General features: G+C 47.9%; 1 protein-coding gene across 1 annotated transcript in view; it reads left to right on the top strand.

The window, feature by feature from the left end:
• LOC105491775 (EH domain containing 4) overlaps nt 1-21667 on the top strand; it is a 74512-nt gene that overhangs the window by 22147 nt on the left and 30698 nt on the right. The window contains exon 3 of the mRNA XM_011758445.3: nt 6832-6929. Within this exon, the coding sequence (XP_011756747.1) occupies nt 6832-6929 (98 nt within the window). The remainder of the gene's footprint in view (nt 1-6831; nt 6930-21667) is intronic.

The following is a 21667-nucleotide window of genomic DNA, read 5'->3' on the forward strand; positions in this document are numbered from 1 at the left end:
TTCCTCAGCGGCCGTCTGGGAGCTGCTCTGGGGAGGTGCTTGTTGACGTTCCAGAGGTTGCTATCAGGAGGCAGTTGCCCCCCACAGAGGAGGAGACAGCCAAGGGCACCCAGAGCACTGGATCCTCCGAGATGCCAGGGTACTCGGGTCAGTCCAAGAAGTGCCAGGCATTCACTGGGGTCTGACATTTCCCCCTGCAGTCTGCTTTTGAATAAGATGTTATGTTATTTCTCAGTCTCCTTTTCTAAAAAATGGTAATGTATGTATTTTCAAATTCAGCTAGCTACAGACATTTTTAGTCTGGGATCTAGTATTATTTTAAATTGTTGTCTTCCACAGAAGAAATTCTTAATCTCATGTACTTCGTCATTGCCTCTGTTTCTTTCTGTGAAAAAAGTTATTTTTCTGTGAAAAAGTCACGTTTTCTGTGAAAAATAACTTGAAACTTCCTTTTGAGCTGAAGGAGTGTGAACAGCCCTTCCAGGTCTCAGTCATTTTATCTGGGCCTGGTGATGGTGATGATAACCCCTGTCTGGTGTTTGAACGGTGATTCCCCCATCATAAAACACACAGGTGTCTTACTGGGCTTGTACTCCATCTGTTACTTCTGTGTTTGTAATTAAGTGAGGCTTACTCAGTTTAGCTTTTGAGTTTTGATTTCTTTTTTTTTTTTGAGACGGAATTTCACTCTTGTCACCCAGACTGGAGTGCAGTGGCGCAATCTTGGCTCACTGCAACCTCCGCCTCCCGGGTTGAAGTGATTCTCCTGCCTCAGCCTCCCGAGTAGCTGGGATTACAGGTGTCCACCACCACGACTGGCTGCTTTTTGTATTTTTGTAGAGATGGGGTTTCACCATGTTGGCAAGGCTGGTCTTGAATTCCTGACCTCAGGTGATCCACCTGCCTCGGCCTCCCAAAGTGCTGGGATTACAGGTATCAGCCACCGTGCCTGGCCGAATTTATGCATACACACACACACACACACACACACACACACACACACACACAGGGTCTCACTCTGTTGCCCAGGCGGGAGTGCAGAGGCACGATCACAGCTCACTGCAGCCCCGACTTCTGCTCCAGCGATCCTCCCACCTCAGCCTCCCGATTGCTGGGACTACAGGCGTGTGCCACCATGCCCAGCTAATTTTTGTATTTTTTGTAGAGACAAGGTTTTGCCATATTGGTCAGGCTGGTCTTGAATCCTGAGCCCAAGCAATCTACCCACCTTGGCCTCCCAGAGTGCTGGGATTACGGGCATGAGACACTGCACCCAGCCAAGTTTTGAATATTTCATAGTCACTATGTACCACTGGGAATTTTTAAGAACTGACTTACTAAAGTTCACAGCATCAGTCCAAGCACGTGCTGCTCCCCCAGCCAATTTAGCTGCAGAAATTAAGGATAACAGGCTCTTGCCAAGAATCACTCTTGATTCACCAGCAAAATAGTTTTTTTTTTTTAATCTGAGGGAATAACTGGGTTGTCATGTGCATGTGTGTTGTGGTTCATTTATCTATAATAACCTTGCTGAAGCTTTCCCCATTCTTCTTTGACCTCAAGATTTGTTGGCCAGCCACGGTGGCTCATGCCATAATCCCAGCGCTTTGGGAGGCCGAGGCAGGCCGATCGCTTGAGCCCAGGAGTTTGAGACCCACCTGGGCAACATAGCGAGAGACCTTGCCTCTGAAAAAAAATTTAAAAAATAAAAAGATTGTGGTAGTTCCCTGGGTGGTGGTTCCCTGGTCACTAAACCATTGTTCTTTTTTTTTTTGAGACAGAGTCTTGCTCTGTCACCTATGCTGGAGTGCAGTGTCATGATCTTGGCTCACTGCAACCTCTGCCTGCCAGGTTCAAGCAATTCTCTGCCTCATTCTCCCAAGTAGCTATGATTACAGATACCCACCACCACACCCAGCTAATTTTTGTATTTTTAACAGAGACAGGGTTTCACCGTGTTAGCCAGGCTGATTTGAACTGCTGACCTCGTGATCCACCTGCCTTGTCCTCCCAAAGTGCTGGGATTACAGCATGAGCCGCTGCACCTAGCCTAAACCATTGTTCTTGACTGGCAGCTGCCTGTACATTTCTGGTCCTGACATTCCAGAAATGCCTTTCTCCCTGGGCTCAGGCAGACCTTCCTGGCTGGGCCATTGCACTGGGCTTTCCCCTGTGGCAGTCAGGAGGGGATTTATAAAAGTACATATTTAGGTTGAACCATATGAAATTGGCAGTCTTAAACCATCTTTAACCTTTAAAAATGGTAATTAGTTTCAATCTAATAGGGCAGCCAGGGGCTTTGCTGTGATCTGGATGTGAAATTCAGTTCCTGATTCCTCCTAGGCCCTGGAAGATAAGATCAGCCATTTGTGGTAGGACCATATAATAAGAATTATTACAGTTCAGTTGTCAAAGTCTTTTTGTGGGTTGTGTCCTATTTACCGTGCAAATTTAGGAAGTTATATTACCTCTCTGGTTTTACCTTCATCAATAAAGTGGGCTGGGGTGAAAGGAAGTACTTTGAAACAATTCTGTACTCTCTCTGTTGTAAGCTTAGGTTCATTTGAACCTACTGGCAAACCTGGAAGTCCACAGGACTGGTAGAGTTGCTCAGAGAGGTTTAGAGACCCGTGCAAGGTCAAGGTCTCAGAATGAGTGAGTAAGGGAGACATCTAGAGCCCAAATCTCCTACCTCCTGCTCCGCACCCTGACACTCCACACCACTAGGTAGAGAGCAAGCCACACAAGGAAGCCCCTTTGGGGATGAGTTCCAGGGCTGTGGCACGTCACCCCTTTGTTTTAGGATGTTGCCCTGTGCATGATACGCCACACAGCAGTGGTTCCAGTGTGTGCTGTGGTAATAGTAATAGCAGCCGTGGTAATAGTAGCCCAGGAGTGAAGAACCTGGGCTCTGCAGTCAGCACTGCCAAGTTCATGTCCCGGCTCCATCACTTCTCAGCAAGTTATGGCGTGTGTCTTCTCTGTGCCCAGTCTCCTCCTCTAAATGCAGAGGCTCACAGCCCTACCTATAAGGCTGCAGTAAGGCTGGAGTTCATGTGCATGGAAAGTACTTCAAACTGTGCCTGACACCCAGTAAGAGGTCAGGAAATGTTTGTGCTATTTTATTATTATAATGACTACAGATATTACTGTTTTGTTGAGGAATCAAAATCAGTATTAAGGTACTGCCTAGTTCTTCTAAAAGTCTAGTTTTTAAAATGCTAATCATTTAATTGGAATGTTAGTGTGGGGGAAATTTAAAGTAATCTCCTTGCCCCCCCCTTCTGTAGATATGTATGTATGTATGTATTTAACTGAGATAGGGTCTCGCTCTGTTGCACAGGCTGGAGTGCACTGGCACCATCAAAGCTCACTGCAGCTCCAACCTCCTGGGCTCAAGCCGGACTCCCACCTCAGCCTCCTGAGTATCTGGGACTACAGGCGCATGCCACCATGCCTGGCTAATTTTATTTTTTGTAGAGACAAAGTCTCATTATGTTGCCCAGGCTGTTCTTGGACTCCTGGGTTCAAAAGATCCTCCCCGCTCAGCCTCCCAAAGTGCTGGGATTACAGGTGAGAGTCACCATGCCTGGTTTTACTTTTACTCTCTCCTTTTACTGTGTGGCAGGACTCCTAGCAGCTTGCCTGAGACCTCATAGCCCGGACCATTACTTTATTCCCCCTCTGTGCTACCCCTGGCCCTTCCTTAGATGTGGAGAGGATGTGGAGTTGGGAGTGCCAGCCTAGGATCTTCGGTTGCTCCCTCTTCTCTTACTCCAGAAGACAACATTTATCAGGTCATCCTTGGGTGAAGTCCACTCACAAAAGCCGTGTGAGGCTCCTGGATTGAACCAGCACATGTCTGCATATTTTACATGAAATGTAGAAGGCAAGGCACAGATCCTCCTTGTGTTAATCTCCCCAGGAAGGAGTAGGAAATCCATCTTGGGACAGCAAATCTGTGCTTGGAAACATTTCAATAAGCCAGGCCGGCCAGGGCCGTCTTACTGGGTGTCAGGCACTGTTTGAAGCACTTTCCGTGCACACTAATTCCAGGCTCACTGCAACCTTACAGGAAGGGCTGTGAGCCTCTGCTTATAAAGGAGGAGACTGGGCGCAGAGGAGTCACATGACATACGTGGCCAAGTCCCACGGCTGTGAATTGATGGGGTCGGGACATGAACTTGGCAGTGCTGACTGCAGAGCCCAGGTTCTTCACTCCTGGGCTACGACTGCCACTGCACTGCTTTTATACACACAACAAGTACGTTTGCCGTGCACCTCCCTTTCTCAGAGCAGAAGCGTGAGGCACGATTGCTAGAACAGCATTAGGATTTTTTGTGATCCCAGCATAACTTCGTAGGAACACATTCGTACGGAGTTGTCACCTCGCAGCATGAGCGTGCCACCACAGGGTCTCAATGCTCCTTTCTGTTCTCTTGCCTGCCCCTCACCCCTGGACACTGTCTTTCAGGGAGCAGAGTCCAGCTGTGCACACAAAACCCCAGCCGCCCACTCTTGGGGTGGCCCAGCCAAAGCTCTCCCTCCCCCTCCCCACCCCCCTCCTCCTCGTCCTTTCTTTTTCAGCCCTCCTGGGCTCCTCGCTTTGCCCCCTTGTATGCCGTGTGGTGATGTCAGTGCATCTCACGGTGGCTTGCTCTGTGGCTGCCATGCCTGGCCTCTGCTGTCATGTCAGGAGGCCTGTGGAAAGGCTGTTGCCTTACACACAGGGAGTGAACAGTGTGCAAATTTTGAATCACTCTGTTAGCCTCACCTGAGAATCTAGGGGGTGGCTGTTTTGGAAAAATGGATATTAAGTGTGAGCTTGTGATTTGGGGAAGAGATCAGCCTCTCCACGGGAATGGTTTGCAGAAAATTGTTTCACGTAGGTGTGGTGTGTTCAGCTCTGCCAGATGTCTCGGGCCATGTGGTGGAAAGGATGGGACGGCACTGAGAGACAATCATTCCTGACGAGAAACGAGGTTCACCACAGATGGGCTCAGAGCCCTGTTCCTACCCCACTTCTAGAGAATTGAATAATGGCACGGTGGGGTTTTTTCTGTGAACTTACAAAGAATGCTTGGTGAGCCTCATGTGCTTTATTCACACAAATCTCCCCGTGTCTGGAGACAGGTAGAAATGGGGGGGCTTCTCTTCCACTAACTTGACCCTTTACTTTTAACGTTATGAGGTTTTTAACTTTGTGGGTTAGGTTCCACCCCACTGACATCAGAAATAGTAGGTTGCGGTCTGCAGCCAGCATGCATAGCAGCATGGCCTCAGAATGTCATAACTGCTTTGTGCTTCAACTTTTCCATCTGCAAAAGGATCTCAGTATCTTTTCCTATATCTTCCTGGGCCGATTTGAAAATGTAGGAAAGACTGTGTGAAAATCGTGTCCTGAGCCCCTTCAGAGAAAGTGATTTTGAAATGTCGGTATTGGCCGCTGTTACCCAGGGCTGTGCTGTCCACATGTGCGCTGTGGAGGCTGGCCAGGCCTCCCTGTCCTGCATTCCCAGCATTTTTACTTTATGAGTAATCCCCACCACTTCCCCACCGCACGGAAGAATTGAGGTTTTAGCTTTCTGCCCACACAGACGCAGATGTCAGCCATCCATGGTAGCGGAAAAGCAGAGGCATTCTACACTTTCTGCCTTAAACATACACGGCGCCTCACAACGGTCCAGCCCAGGCCCTGGTGCCCAGGGTGGAAGTAACAAAGCACTTCCTACCATCACTTGTAGAGTTATTCAGTCTGAAAGCTAAAAGGACATCGCCAGACCCTGTCGGGAAGCCACCATTTTCACGGAGGAACCTGAGACCCAGAGCAGGAGGCCCTCACCCAGAGTCCCATAGCAGATTATCAGGAAATGCTGGGCAGAACTTGAACCCAGGTCTGCTTATCCACAGGCTCGATTTTTCCTCCCCACTCTGCTTCTGTCGGGTGGATGCGAGGGCAGTGACTACGGGGAGAAGGGACCAGGATCAGGAGGAGGAGATGGTATCAGGCAAGTGAGGAACAAGAGAGGCCTAAAGATGCTCAGCCAGGGCCTCCCCTAACCTGGTCGCCTCACCGACTCTCCAGCTCCCCTAGACTCCTAAGCACCTGGAGGATGTTGGGTGTCACAGGTGCCTGCCCCTCCCTGGCCCTAAGGCCATAGGGGACACCAGGCTGGAGGCTAAGTCCCTGGGGCATCAGATGGGGAAACAGGCCCCAGTCCCTCCAGCTGTCATGCTAGGGAATAGGCAGGGAGCTTGGGGCTCTCCAGCCCAGTGGGGCAGTGCACCCTGAAGAAGGCAGGGATTCCCAGGGGGAGAAGCCCAGGATGCTTGGGCAGGGACCAGCATGGAGCGAGGAGAGGTGAAGCCCATGGCTTTGGCGCCAGGCTGACCTGGGTTTAAGGCACTGCTCTGAGTGACCCTGAGCATTACTTAACCTCTCTTAGGTTAAGGATAATTCCTTCACCTCATGAGGTCAATATGAGGATCAAATGAGAGGATATTTGTAAGATTCCTACATGTTCAATAAATGTTAGCTAAAATCAAAATGAACAGAAAGGTGTCAGGTGGCAGGTGGCAGCAGGTTCCTGTGCACCTCCCATACCTGTCCCATGGGCCAGCATCCGTTCTCTGTGGCAGGACGGAGGTGCTGTCAATCTCCTCCAAGCTCCTACTTCACAAATGACTTCATTAGCCATCCTCAGTTTCTGTCAGTCTCCTTCAGACCCCCCTTTACAGATGTCAGTAAGCCCAGAGAGGCCAAGGAGCCCCATGGTTGGAGCACTCTGCGATGTCCAGTTTCTGACCCCTCCTTTGATCCGTCTCTTCCAGATTCATGTGCTCACAGCTGCCCAATCAGGTCCTGAAGAGTATCAGCATCATCGACAGCCCTGGCATCCTTTCTGGGGAGAAGCAGCGCATCAGCCGAGGTTAGTGCCTGTCCCCGCCCTCCCCACCAAGTGCTGGCTGAGGCCCTCTCTGCTGTGAGCAGAGGATTTCTGTCCCTGTCGTATTCTGTCTGTCCTCCAGCACAGCTGTTGGGCAGCTGAAGGGACCCCAGATGTCAACCAGGAGTTCATAGCATCAAAGACTCTGCCCCTCCAGGGGCTTGTATTCTGTGAGAAGATGTTTGTTGAGTTACACATGAGTAAATGAAGATGAGGAGTGGGGTGAACACTGGGAGGTATCAGGGTGTGAAGGGACCTGCCTTGGCCTCGGGTTGTTGGGAGAGGCTCCTGGAGGAAACAGCACTGGCTGTAGGATCTGAAGGAGGAGTAGGAATTACCTAAGGGAAGCTCTGGGGTGGGGAGAGACTGAAGCGTTCAAAGGGGATCTGTGAAGACTAGAAAATGCTTGTGCAGAAGAGGACATCTGGGCTTCTCCAGCCTTCACAAGACAAGGCTGAGGCAACGGCTGCTTCTAGGCCTGCGCTTTGTAGTCAAAACGGATGGGTCTGCTGAGCACGGTGGCTCACGCCTGTAATCCCAGCACTTTGGGAGGCCGAGGCAGGTGGATCAGCTGAGGTCAGGAGTTCGAGACCAGCCTGGCCAACATGGTGAAACCCCATCTCTACTAAAAATACAAAAATTAGCTGGGCATGGTGGCGTGCACCTGTAGTCCAAGCTACTTGGGAGGCTGAGGCAGGAGAGCCGAACCCAGGAGGCTGAGGTTGCGGAGAGTGGAGATCACACCGCTGCACTCCAGCCTGGGCGAAAGAGCGAAACTCCGTCTAAAAAACAAAAACAAAAACAAAAAAACAAGTGGGCCTGCTGTCTTCCTCTGTCCTGGAGGAAGGGGGCATCTGGGGCAGACCAGAGGACAGAGTTGACTTATGGAGAAGAAATGCCTGATCGGGAGGGTCAGGATGGGTTCCTGCCATCACAGGTCCAGAGGCAGCTCAAGTCATTCCCTCACCCTGCCCCTTGAAACAAAGGCGGGTTGCTGGGAGGGAGGAGATGGAGCAGGTGCATCGCTGCCTTCACTTCTGGCTGAGAACTCTTCACAACCGCTTGAACAGCAAGTCGGTAGCACCACGCTGAGAAGTCCGGGCGTGCCAAGGTTGAGCAGAAGCCTGTGTGGGGTCGCGGTCACAGGTTACAACCAGGCAGTGAACACCCCACAGCTCACAAAGCACAAGTGCAGTTACATAGGCCAGCGAGGGTCCCGTGACAGGGGTCAAGAAAGGGATTCCGAGGCCAATAAGCCCTCCTTTCTCTTGGCATTTTGGGAATGCCATCTCTGCTGCTCCGTGGCCCGCAGAAAGCTCAGGGCTGCGCTGAGCCAAGGCCTCCCAGGGTTCGCCTGCTGTGCCTTCACTGTTTCAGTCAGGGACTTGCCAGGTATGGAGCGCCATTAAGGCCACCCTTCCCCTTCCCAGGGCTCCAAGAAACTTGCAATTATTTTTAAAAAAAAAAAAACAGGTTAATGCTATTCTTCTCTCATAAATATCTTGTTTGCTTTATTTTCTATTAGAAAAGTATGGATGTTTGTTGCAAAGGATTCAGTCAATGAATAAGAATGTAAAAAAAACTCACTGTCACAGATAACAATTATTCATGGTTTTCTCTCACTTCTTAGAGACTTTTTCCTATGCATATGCAAACACATTTCTAATAGAAATGGGATTACCATGCACATTTTCTACAACTTGATTTTTCCTCATAACAGTCTATCTTGGACATCATTCCATGCCAGTATATTCAGATTATTTCATTTGTTTTAATAGCTGCTTGGGTTCCATTAAAGGGACATAATATAGCTCATTTTGCGGATTTGTGGACATCATGATTGTTAATACTTTTTTATGCTTAGTGCTGTATACGGTCATCTTTTTATGTGTATCTCTATACCTCAGTGCCAATCAATTTTTTTAAGAGTCTGTTTAGGAGCATTAATTTAGCCCCAGAAAGGTTGCTCTGCAGATAGTATGTTTTGTTTTAACAGGAAAATAAAGCAGGCTCATGTTCCACAGCTATTCTGAGCTGCCCATGTTTCACTACTTCTCCATTTCTGACTGAATATGCTGGAGAAATATGTGGTCTTGGTAACTCTTTCTTTTTACCTCTAAATTTTAAGGCCTCCAGGTTTTGACTGCCACCATATGCATTTGTCCTCACTGGTAGGCCTTTAGCCAACTCTGTTCCCCCGTGTGTTGCAGCGTCTCTCCTTTGCTTAGTAATCGTGTCTTTCAAACTGTAGCTCCCTTACAGTGGAGTTGACACACGGATTAATGCTTCCAAAATGCTTTGAAGATCAGTTTTTTGTATCACTTTATAATATGATCTGACTCATATCCTGGTCTGACTTACTGTGGCATGTACTTACTCACATCCTATACACAGAAATAGCATATAGGTTCTAGCCAGTCGGCGGTCCCTGCCACACTGATGGACACAGCAACAGGTGGGGAAGGACCCAGAGCCACAAGCGATGACAGCACAACGGGCCACAGCCGTGGTTCCCAAGCCCGGTGCCACACAGTGTTAGGGGCACAGCTGGTGGTGAAAGTCACTCAGCTGACATTTTCAACACATTTACCCCAAAGAATACATAGTGTTGTAAAGCAGGTTCAGCTCAAACGATCGCAAACAGTGCCACATTCTCACATAGGCTCACACCTACACCCAGCTTCATAAGACCAGCTTCGTAAGACCACAGCCCCACCTTTGCCAGGAATTAACGTCAACATGGGATAATAGACTGGGTACAAATTGTGACCCCACAAGATGTTTAAAGCATCCCCCACTGACTTCACTGGCAGGTCTTTGCCTCCTTTACGGGCCTCATGCCTGGGAAGGAGGAAGGGTGGCCACTGGTGTGCTGCCCTCCAGTGCTCTGCCTTTCGCCTTTGTGCAGTTGATGATTAACCCTCAAAAGCTGAGTAACTGGCTGGGCACGGTGGCTCACGCCTGTAATCCCAGCGCTTTGGGAGGCCGAGGCAGGAGGATCACTTGAGTTTAGGAGTTCGAGACCAGCTTGGCCACCATAGTGAGACCTCATGTCTATTTATTAAAAAAAAAAAAAAATACATAGCGTTCCAGGGGAGTAAATGTCATCTAAATCTCCTGTTTAGGAACTGTATAAATGAAACCCTTGAGGGCAATTGATTTTGGAGCAATTTTTACTCTGCTACTCCATGTGGAAGCTCCTTACCCCTCAAATGTTCCTTAGTTCAAATTACGGTTAGCAGAAAGTCTTCTTTTTTTTTTTTGAGACGGAGTCTTGCTCTGTCACCCAACCTGGAGTGCAATGGCATGATATCAGCTCACTGCAGCCTCCGCCTCCCAGGTTCAAGCGACTCTGCTGCCTCAGCCTCCCGAGTAGCTGGGAAAACAGGTGCCCACCACTACACTCAGCTAATTTTTGTATTTTTAGAAGTGACGGGGTTTCACGATGTTGTCCAGGCTGGTCTCAAACTCCTGACCTCAAGTGATCCGCCCGCCTCGGCCTCCCAAAGTGCTGGGATTACAGGCGTGAGCCACCGCACCTGGCCATTAGCAGAAAATCTTTAAGGACAACAGACTAGGTTAGTTTAGTTACTAACCTGTAGTTTTCCTGGCTGACATGAAGTGTTGAATTCTCATCAAGCAAGGATTAAAATGTTCTCATATATTTATAATAATAATATTCTGATCAAGTAATAACTTCCCAAAAGTCCTACAAACTTTTCTTGATTTCTTTTCTTGTATTTTAGTAGCCAATGAAAGAATGTTTGGATTTCTGCGGTTTTCTAAATTGCTTTCTTGAAGTGTGTAGGTAAATCTGAGTTGGTTCACTCTTCAGAACATCCTTTGCCCTTGACCATAGTAGCCAGGTGTTTGACTCTGCGATGAGAAGAAAGAGCACCTTTATCCACGCACATAGCATTTTCCTTCCCACTCGACCTCTTATCATGCTGGCCCCTGAAATACTGTTTCCTAGAATACTATTGAGTCCATGCTGAACCTAAACATAATCTAGGATTTATTTCTAGAGTTAGCATGAACACAACTGTGTTCCCAGCTACTTAGGACAAGCCTCTGGATTCTGACTCCAATCGTAACATCCTTTGAAAAATTATAATGTAGCAACTGGTATGCTTGTCCATCTATTTAGCACATGGCATTTTCAAGGTGCTGTTTATTCCTATGGTTTCTTGAGAATATGAGGTTTTGTGTAGCCTTCAATAGACTTGATTTTGGTAATAAAAATAGTGCAGCTTTTCCCTTTTAAAAATTTAAATAACTCTAGAAGGAGAAAACTCTACATTTTGTAACAGATCGACTTATTCTCTCGGGAACAACAGCTGTCAAATGAAAATTCGAGAGTGTCTTTTCCTGATGTTTAAGCCCTTGCCTCTTAATCCCAGCCTATTCATTATAAACCAATGAATAGAACTGAGAAGACAATGAAAAATAAAAGGACAGAAAACGCCCTGCTAGTAAAAGTTGGAGACAGTAATAGTACGTGAAACCGGGAGGATCTAACTGCACTTCAGATGACATGACAGGCAATAACAGAAGCTCAGAATCACTGATTACCATTTTAACATTTATATACAGACATCTTTAAGTCCCCCTAGGCCTCAAGCATCAAAAAGGCGCCTGAGTAGTGATACAAACAGGAACAGGCTGTTTCAAGGGTCTGCTGACACAGCTGAGGGGCTCAAACGCACTACAGGTTGAACATCTTTAAACTGAAAACTGAAAATCCAAAATGCTCCAAAATCCAAAACTTTTTGACGTGATGCCACCAGTGGAAAATTCTACATCTGACCTCCTGTGACGGGGCACAATCCAAACTTTGTTTCATGCACAAAATTATTTTAAATGTTCTATAAAATTACCTTTAGGCCATCTGTAGATGGTGTCTATGAAGCATGAGTGAATTTTGTGTTTAGGCTTGGGTCCCATTCCCAATCTCTCTCATTATATACATGCAGGTATTCCCAAATCAGAAAATCTGAAATGCAAAGCACTTCCGGTCCCAACCTTTTCGGATAAGGTTTCCTCAACCCATATCTCAGAAGAATCGACAGAGCTAGGAAACGGGGCCTGGACATCCAAGCTGTGACTAAGAGGGGTGCAGAAAAAAATGAAAAAGGCACCAATAGACCACAATGAGGGAAGTACAAACACATCTACTTTTGAACTTTGAAGACAAAAGACCGGATTTTGAAGCTTGCCCAGGAAAGGAGAGAGAACAGTTACAGATGTCCAGATAAGAATGACTTCCCCTCTCGGCTTTGGTAACAAGAAGGATTTGAGAGGAAAACACACACATATGCAAAAAAAGGAATGACAGGCAATAACAGAAGCTTTTTTCCTAAGAGACCAGGAACCCTCAGTTCCCTTCCTTTGGTCTATGTGTCTGTCCTTCCGAAGGGCTGTTGTTGATGAGAGCCCGGCTGGAGAGATGGGCAAGCTCGCTGGCCAGCCAAGGCAGGGTGCTGTGGGCCGGTGTGCAGATAAAGTGAGACGAAGACATGACACTCTTACCACAGCCTCTGCCTGGCGCAGAGTCAAGGGAGAGATAACCGTGGCTGCCCTTCCTGTCGGTATCTCTTCTAGACAGCAGAAAGAGTGTGTGAAACAACAGAGAGAGATATGTGAGTTCAGGGCCCTTGGAGGAAAGGGAGCTGTGCGTGTGGCTGGAACACGGGTCCACGGCAGGTGGGTGCACGTGGCAGTAGACTCGAACTTGTCCTGAAGGCCACATGGAATACTGAGGGGTAGGAGGTATGGGAGGATGTGGTAGAGAATTCTGTAGAACAGAACATGCGAGCCACAGGCTCGATCATGAAGCCATTTTTGTATTTAGAGTTTGCATTCAGTGACCTGACTGTGAGCTTTGTCTGGATTTGGCAGTGACAGAAAAGTGTCCATCCCTGGAGGGGGGGCCCAGCCCTGCTGATTTGTTGGCAGATCCTGTTTTCCAGCCAGGGCTAAGGCCGGTCTGAGGCTGGGTTGTGAGGTCCTGGACATCACTAGCCACTTGGGCCTCTAGCAGGAAATCCTGATTTCTTTTTGTTTCGGGGAAGTTTTGACAAACGCATCCAGACTCCTTTTCCGCTGGTGCCACGGGAAATTCCACACCACAAGTGTTGCTGCTTCCGGCCCTGATGTGAGCATATCACCACCATGACTCACAGCAGCATTCGCCAGCCCTGGCAGCTATTTTGAGTTTTTGTTAATGTATCAAATGCATTATTGATTGTGAGAAATGACTGTTTTTATCTAAACTTGAAACCTAGTCTTTTACATGAAAAGAAAAGTTTTATTTGATGAGGAGAAGGACACTTCACTTACTTTGCGTATAGAGCATTTCATTTTTATGTTTATGATATAAAACATTTCATGGGATATCTCAGACATTGGGATACAGAGATTAATCAGAGAAAAACATTTGCTCCTTACTCTTTTGAGTAATAATAATAATAGTTAATACTCTGATAGTGCATTAAGTGCTTTCCACATATTATTAACTCATTTGCTCCTCACAAAAACTCTGTGAAGTAGGAGCAGTTATCCCATTTTATAGAAGAGAAGACTGAGGCACAGAGAGCTTAAGTAATTTGCTGACAATCATGTAGCAAGTATGGTAGCTTGTCTTAAAAGATGCTGCCTCCTCCCACCACCACGCCAAGACCTGTGCCTCCCAGCATTCGTGCCTTGGGAGTTTTCTGTCCATGCGTCTGGATTGACCTTCTAACTCACTTTTGGTTAGTAGAATTCTGCAGAAGTGATACTTCATGATTTCCTAAGTCTAGGTCATAAGAAGCCCTGCCGGTTCCACCTAAATCTGTTCAAGTGTTCATTCTGTGGGAAGCCAGCTGCCATCTAAAAAGTCCAACAGTAGTTGTCATACTGTGACTGAGGCCACCACACTGTGAGGGAAGCCCAAGCTAGCCACAGGGAGAGGCCAAGAGGCCCAGGCAGCCTGCTTGCCTGGTCCAGCTGAGCTGTGAGTGAAGGGGCCATCACAGAACCAGCTCAACTGGGCTGTCAGGTGACTCCAGCCCCAACTGCCATCTGACTATCACCTTCTGACAGACCCCAAGGAAGAACCCAACTGAGCTCAGTCAACCCACGGAACCACAGAGAAAATAGAAGTTATTGTTTAAGCCACTACATTTTAAGGTGGCTGATGACCAACATAGCCAACAAGTGGTTGAATGGGATTTAAACCAGGCCGTCTGGTTCCAGAGTACATGCTGTTAACCACAAGAGACGTGGATGCAAACCAGGGCAAAATGCAGCTGCCAGCCACACACCTGGAGAAGGCAGCAAACCCCATGAGAAAATGTAACTGATGCTTTCCCCCAACAACATCAAATCTTCTATTTTTTTTCCTTTAGCAATTTTTGGTGATAATTTTGCTTGGAAAAGAGTACACGCTACCTTGCATTCTCACTCATAGGACAGCGGAAAGGCGAAAGAGGTTTTCTTATGTCGAATGTCTGCTGTGCACCCCACTCTGCTAGGCGCCCCCTGGTCAATTTCTTAAGCACCTACTACGTGTCAGGTACCAGGTGCCTTAGGTTTCACAGCAACAGTGAGACCTCATGGCTGCCTTCATGAAGCATGCACTGGGGGAGATAGAGGAGCCAAAACACAAAACAAATGCACCTGAAACAAAGACATGTCCCACAGCAAGGGATGGGCAGTCAGGGAGGGCTCTCTGAGGAGGTGGCATTTAGGCTGGCCATAAAGAATGGAGGGTTTGCCTGGCAGAGAGTTGGGGGAAGAGCTCTGCAGCAGGAGGAGCTGCATTGGCAAAGGCAGAGGGTAGGTGAGACCTGGCAGGTTCGGGGAAGGCGGAGGCTAGGGAGCAGCCAGGAAGTGGTGGGTGATGAGATCAGGAGGCCCCCCTGCCACCTGCTATGAGCTGTAGGCCCTAGGGAAGTGCATAGATTTTTCTCTGAGAGTACCAGGAAGCCACTGAAGGATTGTCTCTTTCAACCTTCTATTGATTACCTAGAATTATTAGGAATGTCCAGGTCTTCCTGTACTGGGCAGGAACAGCCCTGGGCCTGCCACTGAGTTCTCTGGACGCGTTTGGTTGCTGGTTTTTCTCTTCCCTTGGGCCATGCGATTGCTGTCATTTCCTTCTGTGTTATACGTCTGGCATACGTGCTCTAGGCCAGCCTGTCCCTGCTGCTCCTTTCTGCACTGGAGTCCACACGGCTGCAAATGATGCTCAGAAGACTAGTGCAGTGAGCCCCAGGGTCCACAGACAGTTACCACCTGGGGAGCTGTTAAACTGCTGCTTCAACCAGGCAGAAGGGCTCACACCTGTAATCCTAGAACTTGAGGCCGAGGTGAGAGGATCACTTGAGGGCAGGAGTTCCAGACCATCCTGGGCAACATAGAGAGACCCAGTCTCTACAAAAAATAAAATAAATTAGTTGAGTGTGGTGGTGAGTTCCTGTAGTCCTGTCTCCTTGGGAGGCTGAGTCAAGAGGATCCCTTGAGCCCAGTAGTTTGAGGTTGCAGTGAGCTATAATTGTGCCACTGTACTCCAGCCTGGGTAACAGAGCAAGACACCATTTATTTAAAAAATAACTGCTTCCTGGTACACGGTTCAGGAACATATGGGCAGGGTCCAGAGGGTTTTGATACGGGGGGGCCCATTTTGAGGAATCTGGGTTAGGGCTGAGCCACCACTCCTGAACCTGTCCCTCCTACATACCCTGCCATCCCCAAAACAAGTGAAAGAAGGGGCTGGCAAACTTGGAGAACCTACCGAAACCGACCTGGGCTTTGTCCTGCATCTCTGTGTGCCCCAGTGTAAAGGCTGCCCTCTCAGAGAACAGAGGGGAGGACTTGAATGAGAGAGATGACAGGGTGGGGCAGGCTCTGTGACTAACCAGCCTCCTCCCAGGGCAGGGCTTTGGAAGGAAGCAGAGGTGGCTGCCCCGCAGGAGTCACCAAGTGACCCAGTCGGCCTCATGGGCGTCTGACAGGGAGGGTGTGAGGCCTGATGCTGGGTCCTCTGCCTGTGCCTCACTGCTTGCAGGAGCACCCCCGCCTAGCCCACTTTGGAAGCTAGGATTTTTAGAAACCCCTAACGAAAATAAAGAAGGAATGTTTTTTAAGTTTTCAGGTACACTTTGAAACATTTAATAACCTTCCCTGGTGTTATGGGGACGTTCCTGTTACACAGCCTCAATCCCTGTTGCTAGAGGTGGTAAAGCCCCTCTCCCTCCTAATCACTGGGCACCAGTGGAGAACCCCCAGCCTAGAAGGTGGGAGGGAAGGATTATAAATGCAGGATTCTAGGTGGAAGAGAGGTAGTAGGCAGTCCATGCCGAGAAACACTGGCCAGGCACGTTTCTCCCTGTCGCCGCCTCTTTCTCTCACCAGCTAGGCGACCTGGGCGAGTTACTTCCCCTCTTGGAGCTTCATTTTCCCCTGCTCTAAAACAGGGGAAAGTACTTTCTCTCGGACAGCGGGATCTTACAAGGATCTGAATGATCTGTGTTCATACCTAAGCGCTCCATAGATATCAGCCGTTCCTGTTATCTATGAAGCACAGAGTGGGAGGGAAACAGCAAAAGGCCCTGCCCAGGATACACAGGTGGCTCGAATTCAGGTTTCATGTACCTGTGCCCGGCAGGCATCTCGACCATCCAAACAAGCCGGAGGATGTGGAAACGCTGAAAATAACAAGGCTTTCAGGGAGCGTCTGTGTTTTCCTTAGAAAGACGGAGGGAGGTGGGGAGATGCAGGCATACTCCTGTGGGCCCTGGAGGAGGCTGACCTGAGCTTGAATCCCAGCATGGGGCCCTGTGAGCCTCTTTCCACCTTCATAAAGTAAGGGAATTTTCTTTCCCAGGGTTGTTTTGAAGATACCATGTGTAAACCATTTAACGTGGATCATGATTAATAACTGGTGATAGGGGCGGTCATGATTCATGTTATAGAACTGGGGTGGTCCCGGAATAGACGGGCCCAGCTCAGAGGGCCCGCTCGGCCAAGCGCTCAGCATTTCTCAGGGGAGGGCAGAGGATGGCCGAGTCCTGGGACTCGGACAAGGGCCTTACTCTTCAGGAGATCAAAAGCAGGGGCGGTGAGGGTACGTGAAGTATTTGGGCCTGACCGTAGAGGTATGGAAAGCCATGAGAATGCAGGCAAGGACTGGAGCTGGGAAACCTGCTGAAGAGAATGACCCGGGAGTGGTGTTCTGTGGCTGAGGGGCCCGGCTTCTGTCACTCCTCCAATTCTTTTTGCCATAATCCTCTTTCTTGTATCTAGGGCTATTTCTCACATGTGCCCTGATGCAGTTTCCTCAAGAAACCTCCATTCACCTGTAATCTTAGTCTCTTTCTCAAAGTCACCTCCAGCTGGAATCCAAATCAAGATACAAAACACAGATCAGACCATGTATGCAGTGTTTCGCCTTTTTCTGAAGCGCCCTGCAGTGGGTACGTGTGTGTGTGCTTGGGACAAAAGGCTACAAAAAGATAGTGAAGATTGTCCCACCCATATCCCCCAGTTTCTCTCCCAGAGCAGACCCTGTCTGCAGACCCTGGGGCTCCTCCCAGCTCACCCACCCACTCCCATGGAGCCCTGGCAGGATTCACTCCACTGCCCTGTGTTGTGATTTTCCCACTTGTAGTAAATCTTGGAGCTTGTCCTTGTCTGTACTTTGGAGCTGCCTCCCACAGTCCATCATATAGATGGACCAGAATTAATAGGTGGCATCCTTTTGGTGGGTGACATTCAGGCTCTTCCTAATCTTTTGCTGTTACAAACAGTGCCACAGTGGATGTAGACAGGTTAGCATGTATAGTGCAAGTGTATCCAGTTGGCACAATGTGCAAATGTATCTTGAAAAGTGCCGGTAGGGAGGAGCTTAAAAATAAAGAAATTGCTGGCCGGGTGCAGTGTCTCATGCCTGTAATCCCAGCACTTTGGGAGGCTGAGACAGGCGGATCACAAGGTCAGGAGTTTGAGACCAGCCTGACCAACATGGTGAAACCCCATCTCTACTAAAAATATAAAAATTAGCCGGGCGTGGTAGCTCACGCCTGTAATCCCAGCTACTCAGGAGGCTGAGGCAGGAGAATCACGTGAACCCGGGAGGCAGAGGTTGCAGTGAGCCGAGATTGCACCACTGCACTCCAGCCTGGGCGACAGAGCTAGACTCTGCCTCAAAAAAAAAAAAAAAAGAAAAAAAATCACTGAGTAGATTTCAAGTGTTCTTACCACAACAAAACAAGTATGTAAAGTAATGCATATGTTAATTAGCTCAATTTAGCCATTTCACAATGAATGCCTATTTTATTTTGTTTTATTTTAATTTAATTTTACTTTATTTTATGTTTTATTTTATTTTGAGACAGGATCTCGAGGCTCTGTCGCCCAGGCTGAAGTGGAGTGGCATGATCACAGCTCACTGCAGCCTTGACCTCCTGGGTTCCAGTGATCCTCCCACCTCAGCCTCCTGAGTAGCTGGGACTACAGGTGCATGCCACCATGCCCAGCTAATGTTTTGTATTTTTTGTAGAGATGGGATTTCACCTTGTTGCCCAGGCTGGTCTCAAACTCCTAGGCTCAAGTGATTCACCTGCCTCTGCCTCCCAAAGTGCTGGGATTGCAGGCATGAGCCACTGTACCCAGCCTCAGTGTATACATATTTCAAAACAGCATGTTGGACATGATAAATATATACAATTTTTCTTTATCGATGTAAAAAAATAAATGAAATAGAGACTAATCCAAAAAATGTGCAGATGTAACTCTAAGATGCATTCCTAGAAGTGGAATTTTGGAATCAAAAGGAACTGTGGTCTTTTTATGTTAGCTGGTGCCAAAAATGCCACTGTAGAAGGCATGCCCGTTTACACGCCCACCATCTCATTACAATTCTAATTTTCATTCCTCATGGTTAGTGTGGTTGAACATCTTTTCATGTATACCTTTCTAAAGTATTTCCTTTTCTGGAGGTATTTGACTGTTTTGAAATACTGTTGGTAACTACATGGACTTCTTTTAGCAAATAAGTGAGTCATTTTTTTTATAAGGAGCCCCGTGTGGATTCCCATGGTTCCCACTGACTGGGTCTTTCTTTCCATCTGTGACATAAGCCCAGAAATAACTGTCTCTGAGTAATAGTTTGGCTTGAGGAGCCGGTTAGCTGATAACTTAATTGCTAGAGCTGGTCTGCAGAGCTGGCTGTTGTCCACAAGCAAGCAGGACACTTGTGCAATGCCAAGATGTTTGAAAAGAGGAACAGGGCAGGGCGAGGGGCAGGGTCTTCAGGTCAGAAGTTGCTTTCCAGCCCTTCTTGACCCCAGTTGTCATCCCCTTGGTTTAACATTTCTCTTTAGAAAACTAACCTGAAGAAACATTATCTTTGCCCTTCTGAACCACAGAATGACAAGATGCATTGTCACGGTCAAAGCCTTGTTTATAAATGTTTGGCCTCATCACATTTGGGTGGAGTCTGTTGGCATTTTGCCTCAAGAAAATTCAGTGCAAGTAATGTTTGCCAAGCTAACTCCGTCTGATTTATAGACATATTGTATGAGACTTTCTTGGCTGACTTATACACAAAGCCCACTTGAAAAATGAGGAATGGACAATTTCCATGTGCGTGACACGGGATTCCTGGATCTGTTCATCCTAATATATAACAATATCAGAAGGTTAGATGGGGTGACTTCTTAAGCATCCTTGGAAGTCATTCATTCCACAACCCTTCCTCGGATAGTTTCTTTCAGTATAGAGTTGTTTGGAATTGGATGACAATAAGTTAAACTTTAGGGCAACTAATTACACCTATAGAAACATTCAAGGACCATTGGCCGGGTGCGGTGGCTCACGCCTGTAATCCCAGCACTTTGGGAGGCCAAGACGGGCAGATCACGAGGTCAGGAGATCAAGACCATCCTGGCTAACACGGTGAAACCCCGTCTCTATAATAATACAAAAAATTAACTGGGCGTGGTGTCGGGCACCTGTAGTCCTAGCTACTCGGGAGGCTGAGGCAGGAGAATGGCGTCAATCAACCTGGGAGTCGGAGCTTGCAGTGAGCCGAGATTGCGCCACTGCACTCCAGCCTGGGTGATAAGCGAGACTCCATCTCAAAAAACAAACAAATAAACAAACAAAAGAAGAAACATTCAAGGACCTTCAAATCTGCCCAAATGCTATAGCACATGAATCCAGTGGAAGGGATGTAATAAAATGAAACTTATGGTTTGATAATGGTGTCATTTAGAGTTGTTCATTCAGTATTCCTGTAGCCATCTGACTGTAGCGGTCTTAGGCTGGCACCGTAACTAGTTCGTGTCTGTACTATACAGATGCTGAGCTAAATCGATTTTCCTGGGAATTTGACTTTTTACTTCAAAGAAGCTTACTGTTTGGAACCACCCTATATAGCTAAAATTTAAGATCCAGAAAGAATCCTTATTGATCATCTGACTCACAGCTATAGAAACTGAGGCCCAGCAGAATGCAATGGTTAAGCCAGGCTCCAGGACTTACAGGATTTTCTTGGTACGTTTTTTACCAACTTCCCTCTCCAGCAAAGAGCCTAAAATGACTGATGATACCGAGTTGCTGTCTTTCTCCAGGGCTCAGCCTTCTTTAAATGGGCCTGCTTCTTCATCTGATATTTCATCTAAGATGGAAAGTGAGATACGAAACCCAATTTTCCCTTTCACTTGGTCACATGCCCAGAAGCAGCAGCGTTCAGTGGCCTGAGTAATGGCCTGGAACCTTCCTCTGTTCCCATGTCTGTGGCGTGGCATGAACCTGTGAAATGGGGCTCTCCCGCCCTTGCCCTGGAGGGGCCTTCAGGGACAAGTGGCTCACCCATCTGTTATTGTCACAACATCCCCCAGAGGAAGGAGGGACAGGCTGTGAGGTCAGCTTGTTTATTTTATGAGGAAACAGGCACAGAAAAATTAATTTACAGAGTTTTGGGCAAAATCCCAAAGGAACGAGGAGTGGGAAGAGCAGAGAGCAGATAAACAGCACAACGCCGTCCCGGGCACGCCTGGTTCTTGCTTTTACTTAAATTTTGGTAGGTTCAGTGGCCACACCCACTTCAGGCTAGGTACCGGGAGACAACCTTCGGGGTTTTCTGGTAGCCAGTTACATTCTCCGAGAGGTGGCCATTACCAGCTGAAAGCTTTGAGGTGAACTCACATCCAGCCTCTGCAAAAGGAGCCTGGGAACCTGTGTTCCCTCTGGACAGTCTCCCAGACCGGGTTTGGTATCAGCCCCTCCCCGCCACTGCCCTGCGTCTGGTCAGCTGGGGAGAAGGGGGCAGGGAAGAGAGAAGGCCGGTGGAGCAGAACCATTCATTCTGTGGCTTATTTTGTCATCAGCAGTTCCCATTGCTCCCGCTGATTGGGGGCCGCCTCTTCCTCGGGGTGTAGTTGCTGAGATACTGCTTCCCCCTCAGGGTGGTGCTCGGCACACCCAGCACAGCCTCTGGCAGGAAAGTGCTGGAATTACCTTCACCAAAAGCGCCATTGTAGAAGAAAAAGAACAACCTCCTCAATAATAATGCAAGTGGGCCAATCATTTTTACAATATGCATAGTTGTTTTCTTGATATAAAAATAATATATATTCATGGTAGAACACTTAGAAAAACACAAATCGAAAAGGAGAAAATAAAGTACAGTCACCTCTGATTCTACCATCCTGGTGCACATATGGTGCAGCGCA

Source organism: Macaca nemestrina, chromosome 7 (genome assembly GCF_043159975.1).
Source record: "Macaca nemestrina isolate mMacNem1 chromosome 7, mMacNem.hap1, whole genome shotgun sequence".
In the NCBI taxonomy this organism is placed as follows: domain Eukaryota; kingdom Metazoa; phylum Chordata; class Mammalia; order Primates; family Cercopithecidae; genus Macaca; species Macaca nemestrina.